This window comes from Sminthopsis crassicaudata, chromosome 5 (assembly GCF_048593235.1).
Source record: "Sminthopsis crassicaudata isolate SCR6 chromosome 5, ASM4859323v1, whole genome shotgun sequence".
In the NCBI taxonomy this organism is placed as follows: Eukaryota; Metazoa; Chordata; class Mammalia; order Dasyuromorphia; family Dasyuridae; genus Sminthopsis; species Sminthopsis crassicaudata.
The window spans coordinates 78921851-78948938 of NC_133621.1; the positions used below are offsets into that span (position 1 = coordinate 78921851).

The 27088-nt window shown below is 34.0% G+C and overlaps 1 protein-coding gene across 1 annotated transcript; it reads right to left on the reverse strand.

Moving 5' to 3' along the window:
* Positions 1-1903: 1903 nt before the first annotated feature.
* GTPBP4 (GTP binding protein 4) lies at positions 1904-25928 on the reverse strand. The gene is made up of 17 exons (XM_074267223.1): positions 25774-25928; positions 22333-22503; positions 20180-20283; positions 19933-20069; positions 18482-18582; positions 16007-16099; positions 15396-15587; positions 15208-15273; positions 14813-14902; positions 13087-13197; positions 11722-11799; positions 11443-11494; positions 10316-10416; positions 9086-9283; positions 7389-7454; positions 3947-4090; positions 1904-2702 (listed from the first exon to the last, which is right to left on the reverse strand). The coding sequence occupies exons 1-17, from the start codon at positions 25819-25821 to the stop codon at positions 2550-2552; spliced, it is 1905 nt and encodes a 634-aa protein (XP_074123324.1). The 5' UTR covers positions 25822-25928; the 3' UTR covers positions 1904-2549.
* Between the last annotated feature and the right edge of the window lie 1160 nt (positions 25929-27088).

Consider the following 27088-nt stretch of genomic DNA (forward strand, 5'->3'; position numbering starts at 1 on the left):
TTACATGAATGTAGTTCATCTTCCCACCCTACTGGTTGATCACAAACCATACCTGGTATTTATCATCTCTAGCTTGTATTACTGCAACAGTCTTCTAAGCCCAAATTTGTCTCTCTTACAAACCATTTTCTACTTCTTGATGCCCGTGATTTTCCTAAATCATAGTTTTGTCACCATCCCCACTTCCCTCCCCCCAATAAACATTTCTTTCTATAACTTACAGGATCAAATATAAACTCTTTATTCAGCATTTAAAGTTCATCATAATCAGACCCCTTCATACCTTTTCAATCTTCTTACACATTACAATTTTCCACAAAATCTTTGATTCAGCTATACTGGCCTACATGCTGCTCCTAAGTTACCCATCTTAATGACTTTGCACTGGCTGTCCCCTAGATTATAATGCCCTACACCCTCAATTTCATCTTAGTTTGCTGACTTCCTTCAAGACTAAAATCTAATTCCACCTTCTACAGGAGGCCTATCCCACTCTTCCCCCAGGTGCTAATACCTTCCCTCATCAGGTTACCTTCCTTCTGCTCAGCAGAATATATATATACACACACACACACACACACACATACATATCTTGCATGTTATTTACTAGTCACTTACATGTTTTCTTCCTATTACAATGTAAGCTATTAGAGGGTATGGCCTAATTTTACCTTTCTCTATAGTACATATTGAAGTACATATTTATTAAGTACTTTATAGGTAGTAAAGTTAAATTGATCGCTATATGTAGAATCAAGACCTGAGTTAAACTCCAACCTCAGATATTTACCAACTACGTGAATCTGAGGAAGTTACTTAACCTCTTTGCTGAACTGCAAAATGGAAATATTAAATAATAATACAAAACTGCCAGGGTTCTTGTGCATCAAATGATAATATTTACAAAGTACTTAATATTGTCTGGCTTTTATATAGTTGATGCTATATAAATGTTTACTATTTTACATGGCATCCTACAATCCTTTATTATCTCTGGGCCAGGATTATAATGCTGTATAGTTTCCCTGGATTTTTGCAGAACTTTTGATATATGTGAGCATGCAAAAGGCTTTGTTCTTGAAGAGCTCAAATTATAATTAGGGATTCATATTTAATTATCAGGAGTAACACTTAAAGGCAAATTCATTTGTAAGAGAGATGGAAGGATGCCAGGGTCCATAAGAAATGGTACTCAAGATATGGATACCTTAAAAATTTATGGTGGCCAAAAAGCTAACCAGAAGCCAAGAAAAAGAAATTGGCTGAGGGATGGGGAGCAGGAAGAAAGAAAAGCTGTCCTAGAGACCTAAACCCAGATAGTTTCCAGGTTTGGAACATGACCTTGGGAACTATGGCTGCTTTTTGTTTGTTTTTGCAAGCACTTTCTGTCAAAAGATGGAAGTGCTAATGAAAGAATTCTTGGGAGTCAAAGCACAAACAGATTCACTAGACACTTACAAAAGGGAAGCTATGTCCAGAGAGACAAAAGAATGGCAGACATGTGGGAATCGCTGGCAGAAGTGCAGAAAGACCACTGTTCCTATACAGAAGACCCAAAGCTAGACTTGAGAATGTGGAGAACTAAGCCAATGAAATCACAATAAGGGTAAACAACAGAGGCAGGATATATTAAAATCTTATCTGAATGATACTTGAGAGGAGTGAGGTCTGGAAGCATCAAAAGAATCATGGGGACTGAAAGAGGGAAAAGGTTAGAAAATACTGCTTTGGCCTAATCTCTAGAGCTTTCAAGATATTTTCACAAGTTCTGCCTAACATACTACGTCCAGACATATATATATATATATATATATATATATATATTCTAAAGAGAACATCCTTTTGTTTATTTTGTGACAGATTAAAAAGAAACCAAAAAAATTTAACAGATACAAAAACCAACTTTAGATTTTAAAAATATCACAAGGTTTATTGAAAACCAACAAAAATGCTGTTTGGTTTAAAAAATAGAAGTCATCCATTCAATTTCCTTTTCCCTGGAATAGCTATATTTGATTATTTATAACAAACTGCTTTATAAAAATCAAATATTCTTATGCAAAAAAACTTATTTTACATTAAGTTATATCCAGTAGATTAATGATAAAGATAATTGCACAACTGATAGAAAAAGTCACACAGTTCTGACATTTTAATAAAATCCTTCCTAAGTACTTTCCTTACATATCATATGCGTTTTCATTTATCTGAAATGGGCTTACAGGGCTCTTGTGGCAATATTACTTAAGCCACCAGATCCCTAAGGATGTTTTTATATTTGAAGAAAAACCTTAATATAGAACTTCCAGAACAACAACTTAGGGTTTTTCTCTGTTGGAAATCAACATAATCCTTAAAGGTCTAAGGATTTAGATGCACAATTCCAAAAAAATAATAAGATATCCATCATATTTATGATGTTTATTCAGCCTATCAGCATAGCTGCTTGAGTTTCTCAATTTCCAAACCAACACTCCAGCTCTAAGATGGCACACTTAACAAGAAAACAGACAAGACAGTACAGGAGTTTAAACTCAACAGGGTATTTTTTATCTTCTGTCTTTTGTACCAGATTTCCTCTTGCCAGACAATAAATGTTTTGGTTTCATATCAAACACATGTCTATCAGCTTCTCCTTTTCTTCCCAAGCGATTCATCTTCTTCTGAGCCTTCTTCATAATGGTTTTAGCTTTCTTCACCATCTATTGAGAAAATAAAGAAAATAAATAATTCAAAATTAAGATGTTATATAGGAAAATTTTCAGAGTAAAATCAAACATCAGACAACCCATCAAAAACAGAAGTTTCTACAAAGAGCATTTGCAACTATATAAAATGACAGACACAGCAGTCTTCTCTCTTTCTAAAAAAGAAAACTCCTATATTGATGCATTCATTTTTAATTCCTCTTTTTAAATCAATAAGCACCTATTCTGTGCAAGAAATCAGAGAAGCAAAAATTTTAAAATAAGTTTCTGTTTTCAAGAAATTTACATTCTATTGGGGGAGGTAAGATGGGAAAGCAAACAGACAAGAATTATTCAGTTAAGTATATCACAAAGCTGAGCGTAACAGTAAAGATTCAAGCAAAATTATTTATGTTCAAGTCACTCTTTCCACTCTATCAAAAAATTTTATTAGTTTACTGTCTGTTAGAGAAAAAGATTTGGATTCAGTGTTTTCCATAGAAGTCACTATTATTCATATAGGAATGTATTCTGCCTATGTTTTAGTGTCGTATTTTAATTTCTAAACATTAACAGATGATGAAACACATACCTCTCCTTTCAGTGGACAATAAAAGGGAGGATTTAATGGTGATGGATATATGCCAAGAAAGATTTGTAGCACAACACAAAAGACATCAATACAGCTTTAATAAATGACCCTCTAAATTGTGGTATATGAAGGTTATGGAATATTATTGCTCTGTAAGAAATGACCAGCAGGAGGAATACAGAGAGGCCTGGAGAGACTTAAATCAACTGATGCTGAGTGAAATGAGCAGAACCAGAAGATCACTGTACACTTCAACAACAATACTGTATGAGGATGTATTCTGATGGAAGTGGAAATCTTCAGCATAAAGAAGATCCAACTCACTTCCAGTTGATCAGTGATGGACAGAGGTAGCTACACCCAGAGAAGAAACACTGGGAAGTGAATGTAAATTGTTAGCACTAATATCTGTCTGCCCAGGTTGCATGTACCTTCGGATTCTAATGTTTATTGTGCAACAAGAAAATGATATTCACACACGTTTTGTACCTAGACTATATTGTAACACATGTAAAATGTATGGGATTGCCTGTCATCGGGGGGAGGGAATAGAAGGAGGGGGGGTAATTTGGAAAAATGAATACAAGGGATAATATTATAAAAAAAAAAATATATATATATAATAAAAAAAATTTAAAAAATAAAAATAAAAATAAATGACCCTCACCTTGGCATCTCTCAGGCCAGAAACATCACGTGGTGGACGTGAGCAACTGCGACTTCGGCTTTTAGAAATGGGAGGAACAGACTCTTCACGCTTACGTTTCCTTGTAACACTTCGAGATCTTCTTGCCTGGCTGGCATAATGGCTCTGAAATTTATAAAAATCACACCGCTTTAGAATTCCATGCCCCATACACAATCCTTTTTCCAATAATCCTGGAGGAAAATATATTTCTAAAACCACATATTAAATTACTTGAAAAGCTGAAGATAAAAGAACCAAATATAACTGGTCCTTAGTCAATTATTAAATAAGTTTCATTTTTCTATGTAATATGCAATATACAAATCCCAGATTTTCTTTTGTAATCCTGAGAACAACCAATTTTTAATTAAAATTTTTACAAATAATTTTCTTCATTTCAGAATTCTCTTTTAATTTAGCTAAAATCATTCCAACAACATATCCTGTACAGGACTTGGATTGGAAAAGGGATCTTGGAATTATCTTTTTCCAGCCTCCTATTTTATAAAGGATAAAAACTGAATGGCCCAGTTAACACAAGGATCAAGTAATCCAATCTCAATTGATTTCCACTGCACAACTTCAGAATTTGCAACTCAATCTTGCTTATCTGCTCATAATAGAGTCAGGCTCTTCTAGATTAAGAGGATCCCAGAAAGAGCATTACCAAAACCAATACTAATAGTAATTAAGTATAATAAAACCAAGTGATATTTGGATTACTAGGTTTTGCCATCACAAAAGTATGAGTTTCAACCACTATGATAGTCTCATTTTTTTCTGACATAGAAGAAATCTTGAAGTTTAAAAAAAACTTTAAAACTAAACCAAAAGTAGGCAAACATATAGAGCACTAAATTTGTGACTATACATACTATTAAGGTTTACAGAATGTTTTCAAAATGTAATACTAATGTGTTCTAGTTTATTTCCATCTTAGTTCCAACTGTTAAAAAATGCTTGTTAAAAGGATCTTTTGAGAAAAAAAATCAATAATCAATTTAATCTTGAGATTTTCTTGTACTATTCTAAGAGAATTCAAACTCCAGGACCAATAAATTACAAAATGAACCTTAAAAGTATATTTAAAACATTTATTTCTTCAAATTAATGCTTTTTCATACCCTATTATGTGATTCAATCAATACTTATGTCTGCAGCAGTTAAAAATAACAAATGGTATTTTAAGTATTTATCAATCTTCTTCATGGCTTTTTCACAACATTAAGTCCATCACAATGTAACACATAGAGGGCTTGAGTTAATCAATCTATATACATTAATTAAGCAGGAATTATGTCTGTGCCAGGCACTGTGCTAGTTAAAAGCTAAGGATATAAAAAAAGCAGGAAAAAAAAAAAGTCTCTTCTCTCAAGCAGCTTACAATATAAAGGGCAGCAGACTGGCACTTTTATTCTATTTCTAGCTTTCTAGTTGTGTGATTGTACACTAAGAAGCCAAACAAGCTAAAATGTGTAAGTCACTATTTTATTTAGCAAAAGTGTGTAACACAAAGAATCACAGTCAACAGTGCTGGATTTAGAGGGGTATGCAAGTTCAAATTCTGCCTCAAAGAATTCCTTAGCCTTATGACTTTTTTGCAAGCTAGTTAACACATTTCAGCTTCAGTTGAATATCAAACAAGGATATTACCTACCTTACACAGTTATGAGGATCAAGAGAGATAATGTATATTATATGTAAAGAGTACAGAAAACCTTAAAATGTTAAATAACTGCTAGTTATTGTTGTTGTCAGCATTGTTTTTTTATCTTATATGCTAGCCACTGAGATGCACAAATAAAAAACAATATCATATCCCTGTCTTCAGATTGTTTGCATTATACCAGGAAAACCACATATATGTATATGTATATACAAAACATTTTTATTAAGTAAAAATGGCAATTTCAAGTGTCGGTGAGTCACAAAGTGGCTGAGCTCCTAGAAAAGTCTAATGAAAGAATAATATCCTAAGTGGAAACAGGGAAGTTATAACATAAGTCTCCAAAACACACACACACACACACACACACACAAAAAAAAAAACCAATAAGCATCTTTCTTTAAAGCTTAGAATATCTTAGGATCATAGGATCACAGACTTAAAGATTGTGTGTGGGTTCAACCTTAAAGATGAAAAATTTTTTTTTTATCTTTCCCCAATTACATGTAAAAATAATTAACATCCATCTTAAAACCTTTTTGAGTTCCAAAATTCTTTCTTTACTTCCGTCTTTTTCCCTCCCTGAGACAATAAGCAATCTGATATAGATTATTCCCGGGCCATTTGTAAAACAGTTCCATATTAATCGTTTTGCAGTGAAAACAAACAAACAAAAAAAAAAAAAAAAAAAAAGAGAGAGAGAGAGAGAAAATGAAAAATAATATGCTTTGATCTGTATTCAGATACTATCAGTTCATTGAATCCTTTAAGATTGTCTTGGATCACTGTATTGCTGAAAATAGCCAAGTCATCCACAGTTGTTCATTGTACGATATTGTTATTACTGTGTACAATGGTCTGGTTCTGCTCACTTTTCCCTGTATTAATTCATGTTAAGTCTTTCTACTCTCCCCTTTTAAAATGAATATATGTATTGATACCTCAGTGTGGCATGGAACTGATCCTGGATTCTTAAAGCTTGCCAAAGCAGGGTAAACTAGCAGAAAGGCTTCAAGTACAACCCCAAATTGAGATTGTACTCAAACTATCACTTGACAGTCGGCCTAACTAAATCCCACGATGAAACAAAGGGGAGCCACAAAACATGAAAAAAACACTATGATCTACAATGGTGGAAGGAATACCCATACCAATGAAATTTGTTTTAGAGTAGATTTCTATCTAAACACAAAGAGTAAAACAGTGGAAAAATATCATATCATACAAGTAGCAGTATAGAATATTTTTAAAAGAAAAATTTAATAATACAAATATAGAAACCTTTTTATTGTATTATAAAAATCTAAACTGTAGCCACTGGAAAGTAAAGGTTCTAAAATGCACAAGCTTTATACAAATTGTAAAGACTGGTTTCTGAAAACACTTGCTCTCCTAAATCACTACTATATATATATTGCTCAAATTTGAGTAAACAGACCCTAAATGATAACTGTCTATTATTATCTAACAAAAATAGTAGTGTGATTAACTTGCTTAAAACAAATCATTTCATTTATCTGATGAGCTGTGAATAAAAGAAGCAATCTTTATCATATCTCTTAAGAGGTTTTATGTTTAACATCAATTTTGTACTAATGGAAGATCATAGTATGTCCTTTTGTTCCTACTGAAAGAAAACACCAATATCTCACTCACCTATGTTAAAAACAAACAAACAAAAAAAGAAACCTGGCTTTTCATATAACCATACACTACCCACGCTCTGTATAAACCAATACACCCATACACACTTACATCATCTTTATCATCCATGTCAATACCAAGGCTGCGCATCTCACTCTCCAAAGTTTTCCGTTGAACCTGGAAAATAAAATAATTTATGACGTTGCACTGCAGATTTAATTCAATTTGGGAATAGCACAGAAGATACTGTTAACCTCTTTGTGAAAGTCAGAATATTTCTTCAAGGTCAATGAACAAAAAGTTTGCATCATTCTTTTAAAATCTATGAAATAAATTCACCTATATGTCTATTTCTTTTTTTTGCTTGTTTGGGGATGCAATCAGAGTTAAGTGACTTGTTACACAGCTAATAAGGGTCAAGGCTGGCTTCAAACTCAGGGCCTCCTGACTCCAGGACCAGTGCTTTATCTATTGTGCAACCTAGGTGCCCTCTGTATTTATTGTAAATGGCTAACATTTCATAACTGTGAAGTATCCATTTCCTCAAAAACTCACTTACGTAGACTCACATAAGGATAAGTGGTATGGTAGGAAGGAAAACAAATCATGGCCAATAAAAATGAAATATGGGTCAACAAACAAAAGGCTGTGGGGGCAAAAGTGACACTTTGTCACAGCTGTAAAGTGAAGACAAGGGTTTCAGAAAAGAAAAAGTATTACAACTGAGGAAACTGAGGCCCAAAGAAGTTGGCTGATTTGCCCAAGAATACACATAGGTAATAAATGACAGGTACATTATCTTTGAAACGAGGTCTTCAAATTCCCAATATAGTACTCTACTACAACACACACCAGCAGATAAATTCAATCTGGTAAGCAAATTAGAGGTTTGGAAAAATGATTTATGGCTGAAATACAGCAACAGAAAAGTATTTGGGGTGAAGTAAAACTTCTTAGCAAAAAAATAAATTTGTAAGAGGAAACCCATGAAAGAAAATGAAAATGTTCCTGACCACCTGACTATAAAGATACAGATGATAGGTTTGAGAAACATTTCACAGACCTGATAGCAAAATAAAATGAAACTTCAACTGAATCTATAGTAGTATGGACTCCCTTTCTCTGCTAAAAGCAGAACAGGTGATAGAAACTCTTGATGAATAATTTCATTTTAGAGTCTTTTTTTTTTTTGACCAATAATGACCCAGTTGCTAAAGCAGACATGATGATAACCCTTGGGATTAAGGGGATAATTCCATCTGAAAGTGAGCACTAAAGAAGAAAAGTGGTCTGAAATACCCAGAAGACTTGAGAATAAAAATACTGTCCTCATCTGTTTTTCTATTTTGAACACACTGAATTTCAAATGTCTAATGGACAACCAGTTGAAATATCCAGTAAGCATCTGACTAGAAACTCAGAACAGAATCGGGATGGATATTAAGATCCAGAAGTCAGCAGAGAAACATGATAACTAAAACCAAGGGAGTTAATGAGTCACCAAGAGAGAAAGTTTTGTTTTCTTAAAAAAAAGATGTTTTCAAGGGAGAAAAAATTACAATCTTGGATTTATGTGAAATGTAGAATAAAATGTTAAGGATGACTGTGAAATTCAGTAAATATTAAAAATATATATATGTAAAGTAATGAAGAATAAAGGTATTAATTAAGACACAGAAAATAAAGTAGACCAAAGTAGTATTACAACTATCAACACTAAACCCGATTCCTGAAATACTAACTAAACTGTGAAATCTCACAGCAATAATGTTAGAAGACAAGCCACTATCAGGATATTATTGACTTACCTTTTTAGCAGTACGAGGCATTCTGGGTCCTGATGTATCTTTCTCTTTAGATTGCAGAATTTTCAATTTCTTTTTCTCACGAATTTGTTTTGCCAACTGGTGGATTTCCATCATTTCTTCATCTTCAGTTTCTGATTCACTGTCATATTCTCCAGCAGCTTCTCTTAGTTCTTCCTCCTTCTCTAACTCTTTCAATTTCTTTGACAAACATTTGATTTACAGAAATTAGGATTTAAGATTCAAAAATAGTGCTAACACATTTTGCTTCAAAACCATCTAATGATTCATAAATATTTAAGAGAACGCAAAAGACTATGCATTATAGCTTAAACTTATCACAACAGCCAAATCACGATTTATCTTATGTTCAAAGAATGAAACTGGACCCAAAAAAGTTACACCTACACACACTTTTATACAAGCTACATAAAGTTCTAACAGAATATTATTAGAATATAATTCTATAATAATAGAATATTATTCTATGTAGAATAAATATTTCATATATTATAATAACAATATAATAGAAGCTTGGAAGTCCTTTACCCTTTCAATACTCTTGATGCTTATACTTTTTGCTTTATAGAGAACATTTTAAACTACTATAAACAGAGGAGTAATTCTTTAAATTAAATCTATCTGAATTTCAGCTCTTTAATTCAATACTTTCTGCTTCTATTATTTTGATGGTGTAATGACATTTCATGTTTCAAATGATACTTATAGGAAAATAACTAAATTTTTTATTCTAGCTAACAGCATAATCAGAAAATTTGGGTCACTTATAGCCACTTTATATAGCTCTTAGAGCAGCAGAGAGCAGAAAGACTAATCTGTCAAGAAATGAGGCAGTTTTTATAAAGTTAAAAATGGAGCAGAAAAAAAATGACTTCACATCCAAAACAGCTGCACTCATGTAGATATAGCTTTAAGATAATCTGTCTAGAAATAGAAATTAATAATACTAAGTACAGAAAGTAATATCTTAACAAAACCCAGTGCAAAATACTATATTATAATTTTACAGATGAGAAAATTAAAGTTCAGAAAGAAATGAAGTCAGAAGATTGCAGTCAAAATGCTTAAGATAGTAATGTCAAAAACCTTTCCATTCACTTGATGTTTCTATTTTAAAACTAATTTTAAAATATCCAAGAATTATATTTATATTCAAATAAGAAAATGCCAAAGGGAATATAGCATGCCAACATCAAAAAATAATTAGCTCACCTCCATGATGTCTGGATCAATATAGTCAGCTATGTTATGGCCTTCCCAAATTTCTGGTATTTTATCATGTTTTTCAGATGAATTCATTAGATCCCAATATTCTAGGGAAAAATTTGGAGAAAAGAAAACTTTATGATACTTTCATTATACATAACAGTATATGCTTAATCTGAGAATCATTTGCAATCTATGGATTCTAATGGAATCTAGATTTCTTCCATTTTGAACAAATTCCCTGAGAAGCTTCACCTTTTCTACAAATCCTCCTTTCCTGCAAACCTTTGTCCTCAAATAGTTCTTCCCATGAAATCCTAATGGAGAAGTGACCATCCCTTCCACTCACAGAGCAAAGTAGATTAGCTGGCTTACTTCCTACTCCATTTTTCCACCATCCTCGGTCCTGCCTTATCACTTCTCCACTAAGTGGTATATTTTAATCACCCCGGCGTGGGGGCTCTAGAAAGCATGATATGTTTTGTCACCCCAACTTGGGAGGTTCTAGAAAGCAGTACACAACACTGGATCTTCCCTAGTCTGTCTTACTTAGTCCATCTCCCTGATTTTTTCCCCTGCTTCTATGACATACAAAGACCACTGTGAGCAAGAATTTAAGTCTGTGCTCTTTAGTTTCTTAAAATAATTCATGCTCCTGTCTTTCCCCCATTATCTGCTTGCCAATCCCTAATCTCAAGTAACATCATTGTATTTCTCTTCTGGACAAAACTTCAAATCCTCCAATGTTCCCCAAAGTTATTGGAAATTGTAAATATAAAGCCTTAAAAAGAAAAAAAAAAAAAGTTACTAGAAATTTTTTTTTAAAAAGCCTTACTGACTCTTTGATGTTTCCAAAAATACCTATCCCTAAGTTTTTCTGTTTTCCTTCCCAATATACACACATACATCTCTTTCTCTTCAGAGGATCTAAATTATACTTAGAATAAAAGCTTTCCAATGAGTTCTCAAATGCTCTTCTCAAATTTTAGTCTTTATCTATCTTAGTTTAAAAAACCCCAAAAAAACAAAAAACACTCCTATAAAATTTTACTTCAATACTACTTTGTCAGGCATAATTCAAATTTAATTTAGCATATGAGTATGTCTTCTACTTTCACTTATACTATACTTACTCTGAAGATCCAAAATATAATCATCTCCCATTTCCAGCTCAAGATCTCGTTCCTAAAATGAGAAAATAAAATTATCTATTAAGTTTGCTACAAAAGCCAAAAGCTACAAATAGTCAAACTGATTTTTTTCTTTTAATTCAGAGTATTAGTTATGATCCCTCTTGATGAGAAAGAGGAGTGAAATTAAAATCTTATCTTGAACTACCACCATGAGAATGTCTATATTCAAGAAATCAACAAACCAACCAAACTCTTTATTTAGGACATAAAGAAATATACCCTTTTCTTTTTGGGTGCATCAATTTCCATTCTTTTCTTGCGTGCTATCACTCCTTCAGGAATGAATGGTGGCCTCTCCTAGAAACACAATTTTGAAGGATTATACTTAGAAATGTTTTGAGAAAGTGTGATTTCAACATAAGAATCAGTGAATTTGATAAAATAAGAAGCACAGGAAGATCTAAGAGCCAATACAGTTAATAAATAGAATAAGAAAAATCAAACAGAAGAAGTCAATGATATCTATTACTTTACAAACTTAAGATTTGCAAATTCTTTACATAGTCAATCAATAAATACTTTTAGTTGACTACTACATTCCAGGCCCTGTGCTAAGCAGTGGCAATATGGTGTTGGTATTGGTGTTCAGTTGTATTCGGTCATATCCATTTCTTTTTGACCCTATTTGGGATCTTCTTGGCAAAAATACTAAGAATGCTTCGCCATTTTCTATTCCAGCTCATTTTCCAGATGAGAAAACTGAGGCAAACTTCACACAGCTATTAAATGTCTGCAGCCAGATTTGAACTTCAGTCCTATCAATTCCAAGGCTAACACTCTATAATTAACTTCCCTACTGATGATAAAGAAACTAAAGACAGAGGAGGAGCTCCCAACATGCTGTCTCATTTGATCTTCACAACAATCTTTTGAGGGTTCTATTATTATTTTTATTGTATAGCTAAGAAAATTTGAGATGGAGTAGGGTTAAATAACTTGACCAGATCCACAGCTAGTAAGAACCTAAGATACGAGTTGAACAAGGGTTTTTCAAAGTCCAAGTCCAATATTCTATCTACTACCTACACAACTATAAGCTATAAAAACTACAACTAAAACAAAACAAAATTCAAATACTGTACAATTATAATGACTAAGGCTGGGCCCCTCCTCTTCACTCCCACCTCCCAAAAAGATAAAACAAGTTCAGCTCCTTCCCTTCTTTGCAAAGGAAGGAGTAGTACAGGCGGGGAACCCAACATATACTTTGGAACTTGATATGTTTAATTTTGTGGAACTTTTTTTTTCTATCTTTAAAAAAAATTCTTTATGACAAGTGTTGGTATGCTGTATAGTGAAGGAGATATATTGGGAAATCCAGGCAATTTAAATATAAGATATGAATAAAATCTTTTTAAAGACCTGTCTTGCTATATTTTCATAAATTTCTCCTATTTTGGATTAAGTAACAATCACATGTCAAAAGTCAATTTTTTAACCTCTTTTTTCAGGCCTTGGCTTCCAAAATTACAAAATCTTCATTATTTAACAAATCACTGTATACACTAAGAATCATTTAATCAATCCAAGTCATTATCTAACATGATTATCTAATTCCCATGTCCTTTAAAGAAATAAGCTTACCTTATCATCTCTTTTGCTTGGTACTGCTAAATGCAACCTATTTAGCACATCATTCACTTTATTTCCTTTCATTTTGGTTTCAACTCGATGAGTCAAAAGTCTATCACATGCCTAATAAAATATTAAGAAAACACAAAGTCTAAGCAAGAGGTAAAATTAAAGATTATAGTAACGTAGCAACAAAATAAGACTAATACTTCCACTAGGGTTAAGTCAAGATAGAAGCAGTCCCTGGCTTCAAATAAAGCTACTTTCAAAAGTTTACTTGTTAATTATATTCATAATTTAGAGATGAGTGTTTCTTTAAAAATATTATTAATAGTAGTTAGAACATAATTCGCTGTTTAACCTGTTTAACCAACTCAATAATGACATGCTTTCACTTAAGGAAAGAGGAAGCTTATAATATAGAAGGGCAGTGAGAGGAAGCATAGGACTACCTCAAGGCCTGAGTCTCAAAAAATGGCAAATGGGTTTCTGCCATCTTCTTTTTTGGTATTCTTCCCATCAAACAGTTGTGTCCTTCTGCTGTACTAAGACCTCTGTGAAACACTTATCTAAGGCCCTTTCATTCCCAAAGTGTTCCACTGTGGAAGATTCTCCACTTTACAATTAATCTTCCATTACCTACCTGAAGTTAAGGTATCAGAAAAAAAAAAAAAATCTAACAGAACTCATAGTGTTGAAATGAACAGCCTCCTAGATTTCCCAGAGCTTTTCTAACGGAGCTCCCCTAAAATATCTCTAGACTCTTCTTTTCTTTTACTTGCTAAATAACTTATGGTTTTTTATAGTTTTTCTCAAAAAAATCTCCTACCCCCTTATCCCCGGAACATGCCATGGCAAAGCCTTTTAGTGCTAGGAGAACAGAAGGAGGACAGCAGCATAAATATGCCATTATTGGGGTTCTAAAACTATGACCCACAGGCCAGATGCGGCCCGCTGGGTTATGGCATATGGGCTGAGGGGCAGAGACAGCGTGTGAGTTTTTGTTTTTACTATAATCCGGCCCTCCCACAGTCTGAGGGACAGTGAACTGGCCCCCTATTTAAAAAGTCTGAGGACCATTGTACTATCCCATTTGTAAAGTTGGAGAATGCCAGCTGATTTTTACTCACTCATCATTCAATCAGAAAAATAATCCAGGTGATTTGGTTCTTTCATTAATTTTTTTTTTGCTATTTCCATGTTTTCAAATATCAAGTTCTTTTTGATGTCATTACTCTCTCTATGATACACACTTTAACTCATTCCTTTTCTCTTCTTTGGAGGACGAGAGGAGGCTTTTTTGAGGGAATCAGTGATTTGCCCAGGGTAACACAACTGGTGGAAGTATCTGAGGCTGGATTTGAATCAGGTCCTCTTGATTCCTGGGTCAGTGCTCTGTCTGCTGTATCACCCAGCTGTCCCCTTTCCTTTTGCTTTGGCTATCAATGGCCTCTGTATCTGACTAATATAGTTAAGTTATAGCATAAAGAAGTTCCAGAGTTAACCACAGAAAAGTGTTGTTCTCCTTTATACTAAAACTGGATAAAATTATTTGCTTAAACTTTGAGGCTTCTCACTTATCTAAGAAATATTAAAGATCTGAGAATGCTTTAAAAATGTTACAATTACCTCAAGTATTACAGTCAATCATCTTTAGGAGGTTCAGAGAGACACTCAGTTCACAACTTAAAAAAAAAAACAAAAAAAACTGTGAGAATACTTTTCAGAAGATACTGACCTCTGTTTTAACTTTAATAACACCTTCTTCAGTCAGGGTGCTTGTCTCTATAACAGGAAGTCCTTCAGCTTCCAAATCTGCAAATATTTTCTGGGAATATATAGAAAATGTTACAACTAAAGGTATGATTGTTGTAAGAAAAAACAAAAACAAAAACAAAAACAAAAACCCAACAACCTATTTTCAGAATCAGAAATTCTCTTTAAACACAAATATTCATTTATATCTTACAATTTTAATTTTCTAATCGAACACAAATTACTAGATTAGAATAAGATTCTTGAAGTAAAATTCCATTACCACCAAATCCAAGGTATTATCCAAGAAAGAATAAGCAGAAATGAAAATGTCCTGAAAAATGAAATGTGCTTCTGAATAGAGGTTAGTGTTATTACCTGGTCATCTTCTGGAAGTTCAGATATTCTCTTCACATCACATTTATTTGCTACAATTATAAGAGGCTGGCAAAAAAAAAAAAAAAAAAAAAAAAAAAAAGAAAGAAAGAAAGAAATAATGAAATCAATATTTTGTTACTTCATGTTATAAAATAACAACTTTATTCAACTTTGGTTACCAAACATACCTTATTAGCAAAAAGTGGTTTAATATTTTTAAAGAGTTTCAGTTGTTCTTCCAGATTGTGACCACACTGTTCAGACACATCCATGACATAGAGCACAGCAGCACGAAGGTGGGCTAATGCCGTTATAGCCTGCATTTCAATGGTGTTCCTATCTTCCAGAGGATGGTCCAGAATCCCTGGAGTGTCAACCACCTAAAAATAAGGCATAATTGTTCCCAGATTTTCACTAACTTGTGATACCTGTATTTTCAAGTTATAGAATCTCAGACAATCCAACTTCCCACTCCACGCAGAAATTCCATTATAATACTCTTTGACAGGTAGTCTTTTGCAAGGTTTCCAAAACATCTCTGGAATAAGGGATTTCACTTCAAAAGGCAACCTATTCCCATAATATAGCAATGACTTCAATAAATAAACAACAAAAAAGGTTTCTTCACATACAACTTCGCCCCATCCCAAGTAAATTAGATTCTACCCAACCTGCAGAGTTTGAGGGTTTTTTTAAGCTATAGCTTATTTAAATTTAATCACAATCAAATTTAATAAGAAAATCAAGCATTTTGTACAGAGCATCAACATGTAAATTGTCTTTGATTAAGAGCACTCACCTGCCAACGCAAATATCTATAATCCATGTGCCCTACAAACAAAGATTTGGTTGTAAAGGCATAAGGCTGCACATCCACATCTGCTCTTGTCACCTTAAAATAAAAATCAGAATTTATTTTCATTCTCCAAGAAAGGAGAAATTATCTACTTCTTTTCTATAAGCAGCATAAATGATACATGCAAATTACTTGATAATCCCATTTTATAAAGTTTTAATATATATAATTACAATTCTCTTTGCTTCCTAGACTCAAGTTTATGTACAAAGTAAAGGCATATGAATATGCCTTGGGTATATATGATAAAAGTTGGGATGGAGTTCAAAACACTCATATACTAAACAATATACCAAGAACTTCAATTCTCTTCCCATAATTTTGATGAGAGTCCTTGGGACACAAGCAATTTCTAAAATGGTATTTTTCTCTTGGTGCCTGGCTGCATTATTTCTTAGATCATAAAGCTGTACACTTATTGAATCTATTCTTCTGAGACCACTTAGGTAGTAAATTAAAACTGGATGACTTAATACCTTGTTTGACTGTCCTAAACAGTATTATATGTAGCCAGATGAGTATATAGTAGTTAACAATATTACATTAAAGAAACTGAAAAAAATAACTTGAGTCAACAATTCATTATAAGTAACATGCAGTCAAGATGAGAAACTAAAGACAAAAAAGTAATTAAGAGATCGGTATGATTTAACTCAGTAACTACAATATTTAAAGAACCCATTATGATGTTTAAATATTGAGTTAGCTGACTCATTTCATTATAACCAAAATAAAAGGTTAACCACTGTAATTCTACTTAAACCAAAGCTGTTTTTTTTAAAAATGACATCATTTAAACAGTTTAAGCATATCCCACTATAATTCTGAAAAAATAAGTCATGCTGAGCTTGCAATCAGAAACCAGGTTCAAATTATGGCTCTGGTAATTCCCAGCTAACCAAGTCACTGAGAACAAAATCTCTCTGAGATTGTTTTTATTATTGGTAAAATGAGGACAATTATGCTTTTACCTCCCAGAATATTGCTATAAAAGCACCTTTTTAAACCAAAAAGCCTATGTAGGCGAGAGGTATCAGTATCATACTGTTTGGCCAGTTATAAGAGGCACACCAGGTGTTTGGCAATAATTTCAGTGAGTATTTGAACATTAAAAGCATTAACTATGCTATGCATCCTTTGTTTGGCTTATAGTCTCACTTACAACTTTTTAAAAGAAAACTAGCTGTCCTCCATAACACTACATTGCATAACTTCATGTTGCTTGGAAATAAACATATCAAAGAAATCACAGAATGTTAAAAATGGAAAAGACTTTAAAGATCATTTTAGATTACAACCTTCTTGTTTTGTTTTTCTTTTCTTTTTTTTAAGGTTAAGTATGGTTTAGATTTTGTCCAAAGTCACATGAAAGAAACGTGACAATTATACTGCGCTTTCTTCAGAAAGGTTTAGCAATAACCACAGGGATGAAAACCTTTCACCATCTCACTCCCTTGATGGGGTGGTTGATAATAAGTGTGTGGTTTTTAATAGTGAGGCTTATTTACTATACAGAGGACTAGACTCTGACAGCTGAAGAGTCAAGACGCCTAAGATATCCTCAGCCCCCAACACAGATTTCCTGGGCACACATACGCAAGAGACAGAATAAAGAATTGGACACACAAAAGACAAGAGAGATACACAGAAAACAAAGTCACAATCAGGAGATATTAGATGTAAATCTTCTGAAATGTACTTATACCCGGCTCCCTCATTTTCTTCCTTTTCTTGAAAACACACATTTTTCCACGTGCCTTGCAGAGGACAAACTGAAAGCTTCAACCCTGATAGGATCCCCATTATTTTCTCAAAATACAGAATCATATGAAACACAAGCAACAAAATAACTCATCTTTACTTGGCATATTAGTTTATAAAAGCTATTTTCTCCTATTATTCCAATTAGACAAATTATACAAATATTCTTACCTCCATTTTTAGATACAAAGTAACTGAAGTTTGGCCAATATCATATATATAAAATGGTAGAGCTGGTTTTAAAAGCTAGATTCTTTAACACCAAAGTTCTTCTCACTACAAAATTCTGCTTAACATCTTTAATTATAATACTGAGCAATAGAATGTTAAATGAGATTCAAGTGAATGATTAATCATCCCTCTATAAAAATCAGGTTTTTTAATATTTTTTTCTTTAAGAGGACCAATGACATCTGAAGGGTGATTCTTGACTTGCAAGTAAACTGAGGCAAAGGTGTTCAATCATCAAGAGGCCAATGGTAAGGACATAGGTCAGAACAAGTAGAATATTCAGGTTTAAAGGAAATATTTTTTACTGCCAGGGGTAATACGAAATAATAATATTCTAGTGTACCAAAAGAACTTTTTTACCTGGTATAACTGAGACCTAAGTTTTATATTAAAAAAAGCAACATAAATAAATAATAGCATGCCAACCTTATTAATAAAACTGGATTTTCCAACATTTGGATACCCACACAGAAGCAGAGTCCGAGTATTCGGGTCAATAGTTGGCAGACGGGATAAATGCTGACGCACTATTAAAAGTTGAAAGTGAGTGTCGTTAATTATATTTATTAACAAGTGAAACAAGCAATTTAATTTTCTACAAAAAGCATCAAATATATAAAACTTTGAAAAACAATTAAAATTAAAACAATGTAGCATCCAAATTTAAGAGAAAGCTATGATATACTAAACAAAAGCATAAATGTGACAAAATAAACACCTTTATTAAAAAAGCACAGATAGCTTGGCTGTAGGTCCCATTCCAACCCACTTTCTCCCTATGCATGCCTCATGACTCTGGCGATTTTCTATGACAAAATCATATATAACTAAATGCAAAATTCATGTTTGAATACAACATTCTTTAATAGTTAATTGTGATGGAACAAATTCACTTTTCCAAAATGGATATTATAGAACTACCTATACTGTGATCTGTATCAATAAAGGTCGTCACCAATGAAACATAAAAATAGTGAAATACTGAAAAACTTGAAATGCTAAAACCACTGAAATAAGACAGAAAAATTTACCACGTCAATAATCACTATTTTAAAATAAGTATTTCATTAGTGTATGTATTCCCTTAGACATCCTTCAACACACAAATTTAGAGGAGTAAAGGTTTGATAAGCTACTATATCCAACCTTCCTTGGATAAGACATCTAAATTGAGTGATTACTTGGACTTCAGGAAAAAAAAAAAAACACAATTTATCAAAAAGATTATGGTCTAAGCATTTCAAAGCTCTTTCAAGATCCCATAATCACTTGACATAATGAGAACGAGAGGAGGAATCTAGATGAATACCAGGTGACAACTAATGAAACTAGGATTAGCATGATGTGTATTTCAACATAAGAATCTCCTTTTAATCACTCTGTGCACTTCCCTACATAAACTGCAACATTTTTATGTTTTAGCAAAAGGCTTTGGAGAAATGCTATGGTAAAAAAAAAAAAAAAAAATTACAGCCAACCAGGAATAGAGCTTCTGAATTTAGGTAGGCTGCTTCTCATTTAAAGTGCTAGCAGTTGAAAAGAAAAAAAGAGAAAAAAAAAAGGAAAAAAAATAAAATAAAATAAAAATAAAAATAAAAAGGGCCAGCTAGGTGGCGCAGTGGATAGAGCACCAGCCTTGAATTCAGGAGGATCCGAGTTCAAATCTGGTCTCAGACACTTAACACTTCCTAGCTGTGTGACCCTGGACAAGTCACTTAACCCCAGCCTCAGGAAAAAAATTAAGAAAAATAAAGCTAGCTAGCCGTTCACTAGCTTATTGAACTTTGTTGGAGACAGTTCAAATTCAACAAATTGAATTCAAATGTGAAGAATAAAAATTAAAATAAAAACTGGTTTGCCCTATGTAAAATACATACCTTGTTCCAGATATTCTAGACTCTGTTTCTGTCTCTTGATAATTGTGCACATACGGCCCAGGGCTGCGCGTTTGAGCTGCTTGCAGCGGTATAAAGAATCACCATATTTCATAAGCCGAACATAATCTTTGGCAACACTTAGCAAAAGGAAAAAAAAAAAGTTTCACAAAATTTTTCACTTGGACAATGATTTTCTATAAATACTTGGAAAAAAAAAAAAAGAAAGAAAAGAAATAGGATATCTTACTTGTCCACTAGATTTTTAGCAATATTAATTTGTCCTAAGGCCAACTTATAATGATCCTTGTCATAAAGAACATTCATCAAATCAGCATAAAATGGATGGATATCCTATAAGAGATTTTAAAAAAAGATTAACTGCCAGTTTTGAAAAAAGTTTTATCACTACTTTTCCTCTGGTCTGACATCAACTTCCTGCATCCAGTTAAAATTTCTCTTTTGTTCTCCCCTCTATCCCAACTCCAATGTCTCCAACCACATCTTCCATTACTTTTATTATTCTTTATTCCACCAAGGCCATTGGTTTAGGACTCCAAACTAACCAAAGTACCATAGAATCATGGAAAACTTTGATGAGGTTAAATTGTCAACCAGGCCTTAAAAAAAGAAAGAGTTCAGAGTTAAAGGGAAATCATGGTTATATACAAAGGCATCATGGCTGGAATTAGAACATCTTCCATGATTCTAGAGTTTCTCTGATCATCTATTTCTTTTCTCCTCCTACCCCCCCTTGGTTCCCAGTTTGTGGATTTTAGTTTGTACCTGTCCATATTAAGACCTTTCATCAATTTTTCTCATTTGTAGTAGTACTCTCTCTAAAATTTAATACCATTCTAAATTTTGAATATAGCAGGTTCTCAATATGTATGTTAACTGACTAAACTTTTTCAATAAGTTTTTTAGATGATCCAGTAAAAATAGCAGAAAAGTGATAAACGTGTTTGCTTAAAAATTTGGATTCTCTTGAAGTTATTTAAAATAACCAATTTAACCCCAAACATGAGCTTCCTGAAATGTCCAAGAAAAATACTTTATAACCATAAAATCTTAGTTCTATGAAGAACCTCAGACCAAAAGAACACTACAAATATGCTTTTATAACTCCATGAGGCCTTCCTTTCACTAAAAAGAATAAGATTTTATGAAACTACACATGTGAAATCCACATTTTTAGTCATCTCACCTCTAAATGCCTCCATCCCCACCTTTCCTATGCATTCCTTTTCCTAATAAATTCCTTTCTCCTCCTGCTCCAGTGTCTTTTTATTAATTTTTTTTCCAGAGCAAGTTGATAGGGAAGAACAAAGACTTCTATACTTCATCCCTATTTTCAGATAAAAGCAGAACATGTATTACAGTCTACCCTCTCTCTATCATAACTACTTACATAAAAATATCTCCATTTCAGGGAGGAGGAAATTTTGGTACAAAGAGGTTAAAGGACTTGCTTAGGGTCACAGATTTAATGTCAAAGAAAGAAACAAAACACGTATCTCCTTCCTCTAAGTCCAATGCTTTCTTCACTATACCATACTGTGTCCCTGTTATCAATTAGGGCAAAAAAACTTTATAAGTTAATGCTTTACTGATCACTTTCTTCCATACTACTGCAAGATATTTAAACATAAGTTAAGCAAAAGAAAATTGCTTGCATTAGTAAAAATCAATCTTGCAATATTAAATTAGCATTCATATCAATGAAGATTGATCATTAAAGGTGATCAAATAGTAATCCAACTTTCTATATCTCAATTCACTTCACTATCCTTTTCTGACCTACCAAAAATTTAGACTTTGGCTCACAATAAGAGTAGTAGAAGAAAGGTTTGCATTTCACTTCAAATACCTACTAGTTGTATGACCTCTAACTCAAATGTAAGATGAGAATTGTTTAAGGACCATGCCTAAGTGTGAAGGGGCAGTGAAGGGGCAGGTCAGTTCTCCAGAAGCCCCCAATCATAACTCCCTTGAAGGAATTGCAAATCAGTCTTTACTGAAACAGATATTGCTTGTGGATTAGGGATGAAATAAATCTGAGGCAAGGGGGAAGAGGATAGAGGTCAGAGAATGCAACTGCTTCTGAGTCTCCTTGTATCATTACCATACAGAGAATAGTAACTATATCACTTATCTAAGAGTTGCCCTGAGAGCTAGATAAAAATGTAGATATTTTATAAATATTAAAGTAATGAAGGAATGTAAGCTATTATTATCACATGTAGTTAAACACATTTTTAATACTTTAAGCCTAATATACTTTTCCAAATTGCTTCTTAACCAAATAATTAGAAACCACATTCTAAAAAGTGAATATATATTAGTGTACAACAAAATAAAAAAAAAAAAAATTTAAAGCACTTAAATCATAGAATTACTTACATCTAATTTGGGGAAGTCAGTCAAAATCTGGGTGAGTCTATCATGATAATTCTGCTGAGTATATTTAACTTTCCTCATGTAAAAATGTCTAATACGGTGAATTTGATAATGTTTATGAATGACTGTTGGAGTCTTTCGTTGAGTCTTTGATAATGTCAGATCTATAAAGTCCTGTAATCAAAGAATTTATTGGACAAATTCAGGCTAAAAATTCTTAAACTATTACATATTTATCTAAACTCTCAAAAGAAAAATACTTCAAAGGTAAATAGTTCAACATTTTAAAAAATTAAAATATTTACTTAATTCATTATTTATAACACGTATTATATTAATGATTTGTCAATTACAAACCTTCCATATGTTATGTTATTAATTTTCTAATTCTAGAAAAAGAAAGCTGAAATAACAGGTACAATACTTTAATTTCCCCCTTTAATATTAACGCTTTTCTTTTTAGCTATAGAATACAATGCAGTACTTTCATAAAAATGAGCCAGAATATATTCTTTACACTCCTCTATGGCTTTTATTCTTTTTTTTTTTTTTTTAAATAATATTATCCCTTGTATTCACTTTTCCAAATTATCCCCCCCTCCCTCTATTCCCTCCCCCCCCCATGGCAGGTAATCCCATACATTTTAACATGTGTTACAATATAACCTAGATACAATATATGTGTGTAAATACCATTTTCTTGTTGCACATTAAGTATTAGCTTCTGAAGGTGTAAGTAACCTGGGTAGATAGACAGTAGTGCTAACAATTTACATTCACTTCCCAGTGTTCCTTCTCTGGGTGTAGTTATTTCTGTCCATCATTGATCAACTGGAAGTGAGCTGGATCTTCTTTATGTTGAAGATATCCACTTCCATCAGAATACCTCTTCATACAGCATTGAAGTGTACAGCGATCTTCTGGTTCTGTTCTTTTCACTCAGCATCAGTTGATGTAAATCTCTCCAAGTATGGCTTTTATTCTTAAGGACAAGTTTGGTGTTGTAATTTGAAGTACATCCTCTCAACATAATGGCTAGAGTGCCAGACTACTAGTGGCACCCCAGTATACCTCCAGATGCCCTGTTTGCCTCAGTTTCCTTTTCTGCAAGATCAGGGTAATAGGATCTACTTCCCAGAACTGTTGTAAGGATAAAATGAGGTAATTGTAAAATACTTCCTTTGAAAACCAGAAAGCACTATGTAAATGCTAGCTAATTTACTCTAATTTCATGCCCAACAAAATGCAGTTACAGGAAAAAAATACATGAATCTCAGTTTCCACATCTGTAAAATGAGGATAACACCTACAATACCAAAATGTGATGTGTGTAAAGCACTTTTTATGAACTATTAATACCAGAATTTCAAGGGAATTATTTTTTTTTTAAATGCAAACAAAGGTGGCCTAGTTGTAGGCCTAAAACTGTATTATAAAGGAAGTCATTAAAACCATTTGGAATAGGTTAGGCTACAAGACAATAGTCAATGACTCTAGTAATCTAGTGTTTGATAAATCCTAAAACTCCAATTTCTGAGATAAGAACTCACTACATGACAAAAATTTGGGGGAAAATTGGAAGAGTATGGCAGAAACTACTCACTGATCAACATCTAACACCCCATGTCCTGATAAAGTCGAAATAAGTTCAGGATTGAGACATAAAGGGCGATACTATGAGCAAATTAGGAGAACCTCTCTGATGTATGAACTGGAGAACATTATGAAATGCAAAAATTTTGATTATATTACATTAAACAGGTTTTGTATAAAAATCATTGCAGCTAAGATTAGAAAGAATGCAAAAAAACTGGGGGAAAAATTTTTTTACATCCAAAAGCTCTGGTAAAGGCCTCATTTCTAAAATATATAAAGAAATTACAAGAATACAATCCATTCTCCAATTAATAATTGGTCAAAGAGAGAATTTTCAGATGAAGAAATTAAAGCCAATTCTAGTCATATGAAAAAATGCTCTAAATCACTATGGATCCGTGAAATGCAAATTAAGACAACTCTTGGGGTAACACTACACGCCTCTGAGATTGGCTAAGATGACAGAAAAAGATACATGTTGGAGGGGATGTAGGAAAACTGGAACACTAATACATTTGCTGGTGAAGTTATGAACTGATCCAACCATTCTGGAGAGCAATTTGGAACTACACCCAAAGGACAATCAAATTGTGCATACACTTTGATCAGCAGTGCCTCTATCAAGTCTGTTTCCCAAAGAGATCATAAAAAAGAGAAAAGGACCCACATATGCAAAAAATGTTTTAGCAGCCCTTTTGTAGCAGCAATCTATATTGGAAATTGAGTAGATGCCCATCAATTGGAGAATGGTTGACTAAATCTTGGTACATGAATGTTATGGAAAGAAGAAATGAACAGCAGGATGATTTCAAAGACCTGGAGATACTTACAGGAATTGATGCTAAGTGAAGTTAGTAGAACCAAGAGGACATTGTATAGCACAACAAGATTATACAATGGTCAATTTTGATGGACTTGACTCTTTTCATCAATGAGGTGATTCAAGCCAATTTTAATAGACTTGTGATGGGAAGAGCCACTTGCATCCAAAGAGAGAACTATGGAAACTGATGAAAGCATAGCATTTTCACTTTTTGTTGTTGTTTGCTTGCTTTATTTTCTTCTTCTCATTTTTCCCCTTTTTGATCTGATTTTTCTTATGCAGCATAATTGTGTTAATGTTTAGAAGAATTGTACATATTTAACCTATATCAGACAACTTGCTGTTGTCTAATTTTGTTGTTTATTTTGAAACGTTGAAAATAAAAAGCTATTACAAAATTATTATTAAAAAGATCACTTGCAATGTTGATAATATCACTAATAATGGTAGTTATTATAGCTAGCATTTGCAAACGGCATAAGATCTGCAAAGCACCTTACAAATAGCATCTTCTTTGTTTTATCCTCAGAAAATTCTATTATCCCCATTTTACAGGGGAGAAAACTGAAGCAAAGATTAAGTGACAGGTCCAGGGCCATACGCAACAGCCAGGCTTAGGCTGACTCCAGGGCCCGGATTCTGTCAGTGAGAAAAATCCCTCCCCCTCTCCAAAATTAGGAAGCAAATCTAAATGATTAGCCCAGCAAAGGCTTTTCCCCCTTTGCCCAAGGGGGAAAGGCGCACTAGGCCCCACAGGTAAGGCAGCGAGGAGCGGCTCGAGGACGAGAACGAAGCCTTTCACGTTCCGTTCGGCCCACCTCGGAACCACCGGCCCCGGCCTTCTGTCTCTCCCCTCTCCTAAGCAGCCAGAGGCCCAGATTCCGGACGCAGCGCACGTGTCACCCACAAGAACCGCTCCCACGCGCGTGCGCGCTCCTGCTTCTCCCCGGTGAGCAAAAGGACAAACGCAAAGGACGACGTGAATCAGCGACACAAAAGAGAACGAAGTCACAGATCGTTATTACCTTGGCGGTGGGGACCACCATAATCTTCTTGAAGTTGTACAGCGCCATGTCGCCAACCGGCTCGCAGCCTCAAGAGCCGGAAGTAGTTCTCACGGGAAATGAATGCAAGAGATGGGACAACATGCGACTTCCGCTGATGCAGAGGATGTGTGGGAGAACGAGCTGCGCAGCCGCGTGAACCGAACGGAAAGCACTTCCGGCGCAGGGCCTCTGCGAGGCTTCTGTAGCCTCCTCCGGCAAGCTCCTTTGCTTCCTGGGGTTGCGGCGCCACCGTGTGCGCGATCCTAGAGCCAGCCGAACACGGAGTGGGGGGGCGGGAATGATTACATTAAACAGGTTTTGTATAAAAATCATTGCAGCTAAGATTAGAAAGAATGCGAAAAAACTGGGGGAAACCTTCAGCCTACGGATCCCGGAATTAACTGTCGACTTTGGTTATAATCCCACTTCCGCACTTCAGGAGTAGGGGGAGGGAATACCATCCGGAAACTCGGGGTTAAAGGTGCTGCCCCACCCCAGATTTCCCCCAACCCCCGGGGAGCGGGAGCGAGAGCGAGAGCGGTGGGGGGAGGAGGGGACGGACTAGAGACGCGAATTTAAGTTTAAACGGCTTTTATTAACAGGCTTTTTTACATGGAAGGCAAATAATAAAAAATTAGGGAGTCGCGGGGAAGGTAACCCAAGAAGCCAAGTATCCAGTTCTGAGAGACAGGAGGAGCGCTATGACAACAATTAAAAAAAAACAAAAAACTAACCAGTCATTTCTTTGATTCTTCTAGACTCCTTTGTGCCTCTAGAATCGATGAGCTGCCTGAGAGTACTTAGAGTGAAATAAGTTGTTCACTGTTTATTACTGTTATTTTCACACGAAATGGTCACGAACTTAGGCGTGCCTGACTCCGGCCACTGCTACCTCCCCCACGTGAAATAACCTGGATACGCCCAGGCTAGCAGGAGAACCAAGAGACCCAGATTTGTTCTAGAATATAGGGGAATGTAGGAAGGAGAAAATAAAAGCGGGAAAGGTGGGCAAAAATACTTAGAAGAAAGGCCTGGAACAAAAATAAAAATACACGCACACATAAAAGACTTGGAAAAAGAAAACCGAGATCAAGGAAAGCAAAAATTTGGAAAAGTGAATACAAGGGATAATGTAAAAAAAAAAAAAAATTACTCATGCATATGTCTGTCAAAAAATTATAATTATAAAATTAATTTTAAAAAATAAAAAAGGGAAGCAAAATAGGAGCTCTTTAAGCCTTGGAGATAGGTAAGAAAGCTAAGTGTGAAACTGAATTTCCTATTTGGAGGGTAG

Coding starts and splice junctions, on each gene's coding strand:
- GTPBP4 (XM_074267223.1), bottom strand. CDS start 25,821: ATGGCGCTGTACAACTTCAAGAAGATTATGGTGGTCCCCACCGCCAAG. Junction 22,504..25,773: donor TGGTGGTCCCCACCGCCAAG/GTAATAACGATC, acceptor CTTTGATTACAG/GACTTTATAGATCTGACATT. Junction 4,091..7,388: donor ACATGGATGATAAAGATGAT/GTAAGTGTGTAT, acceptor TATAAATTTCAG/AGCCATTATGCCAGCCAGGC.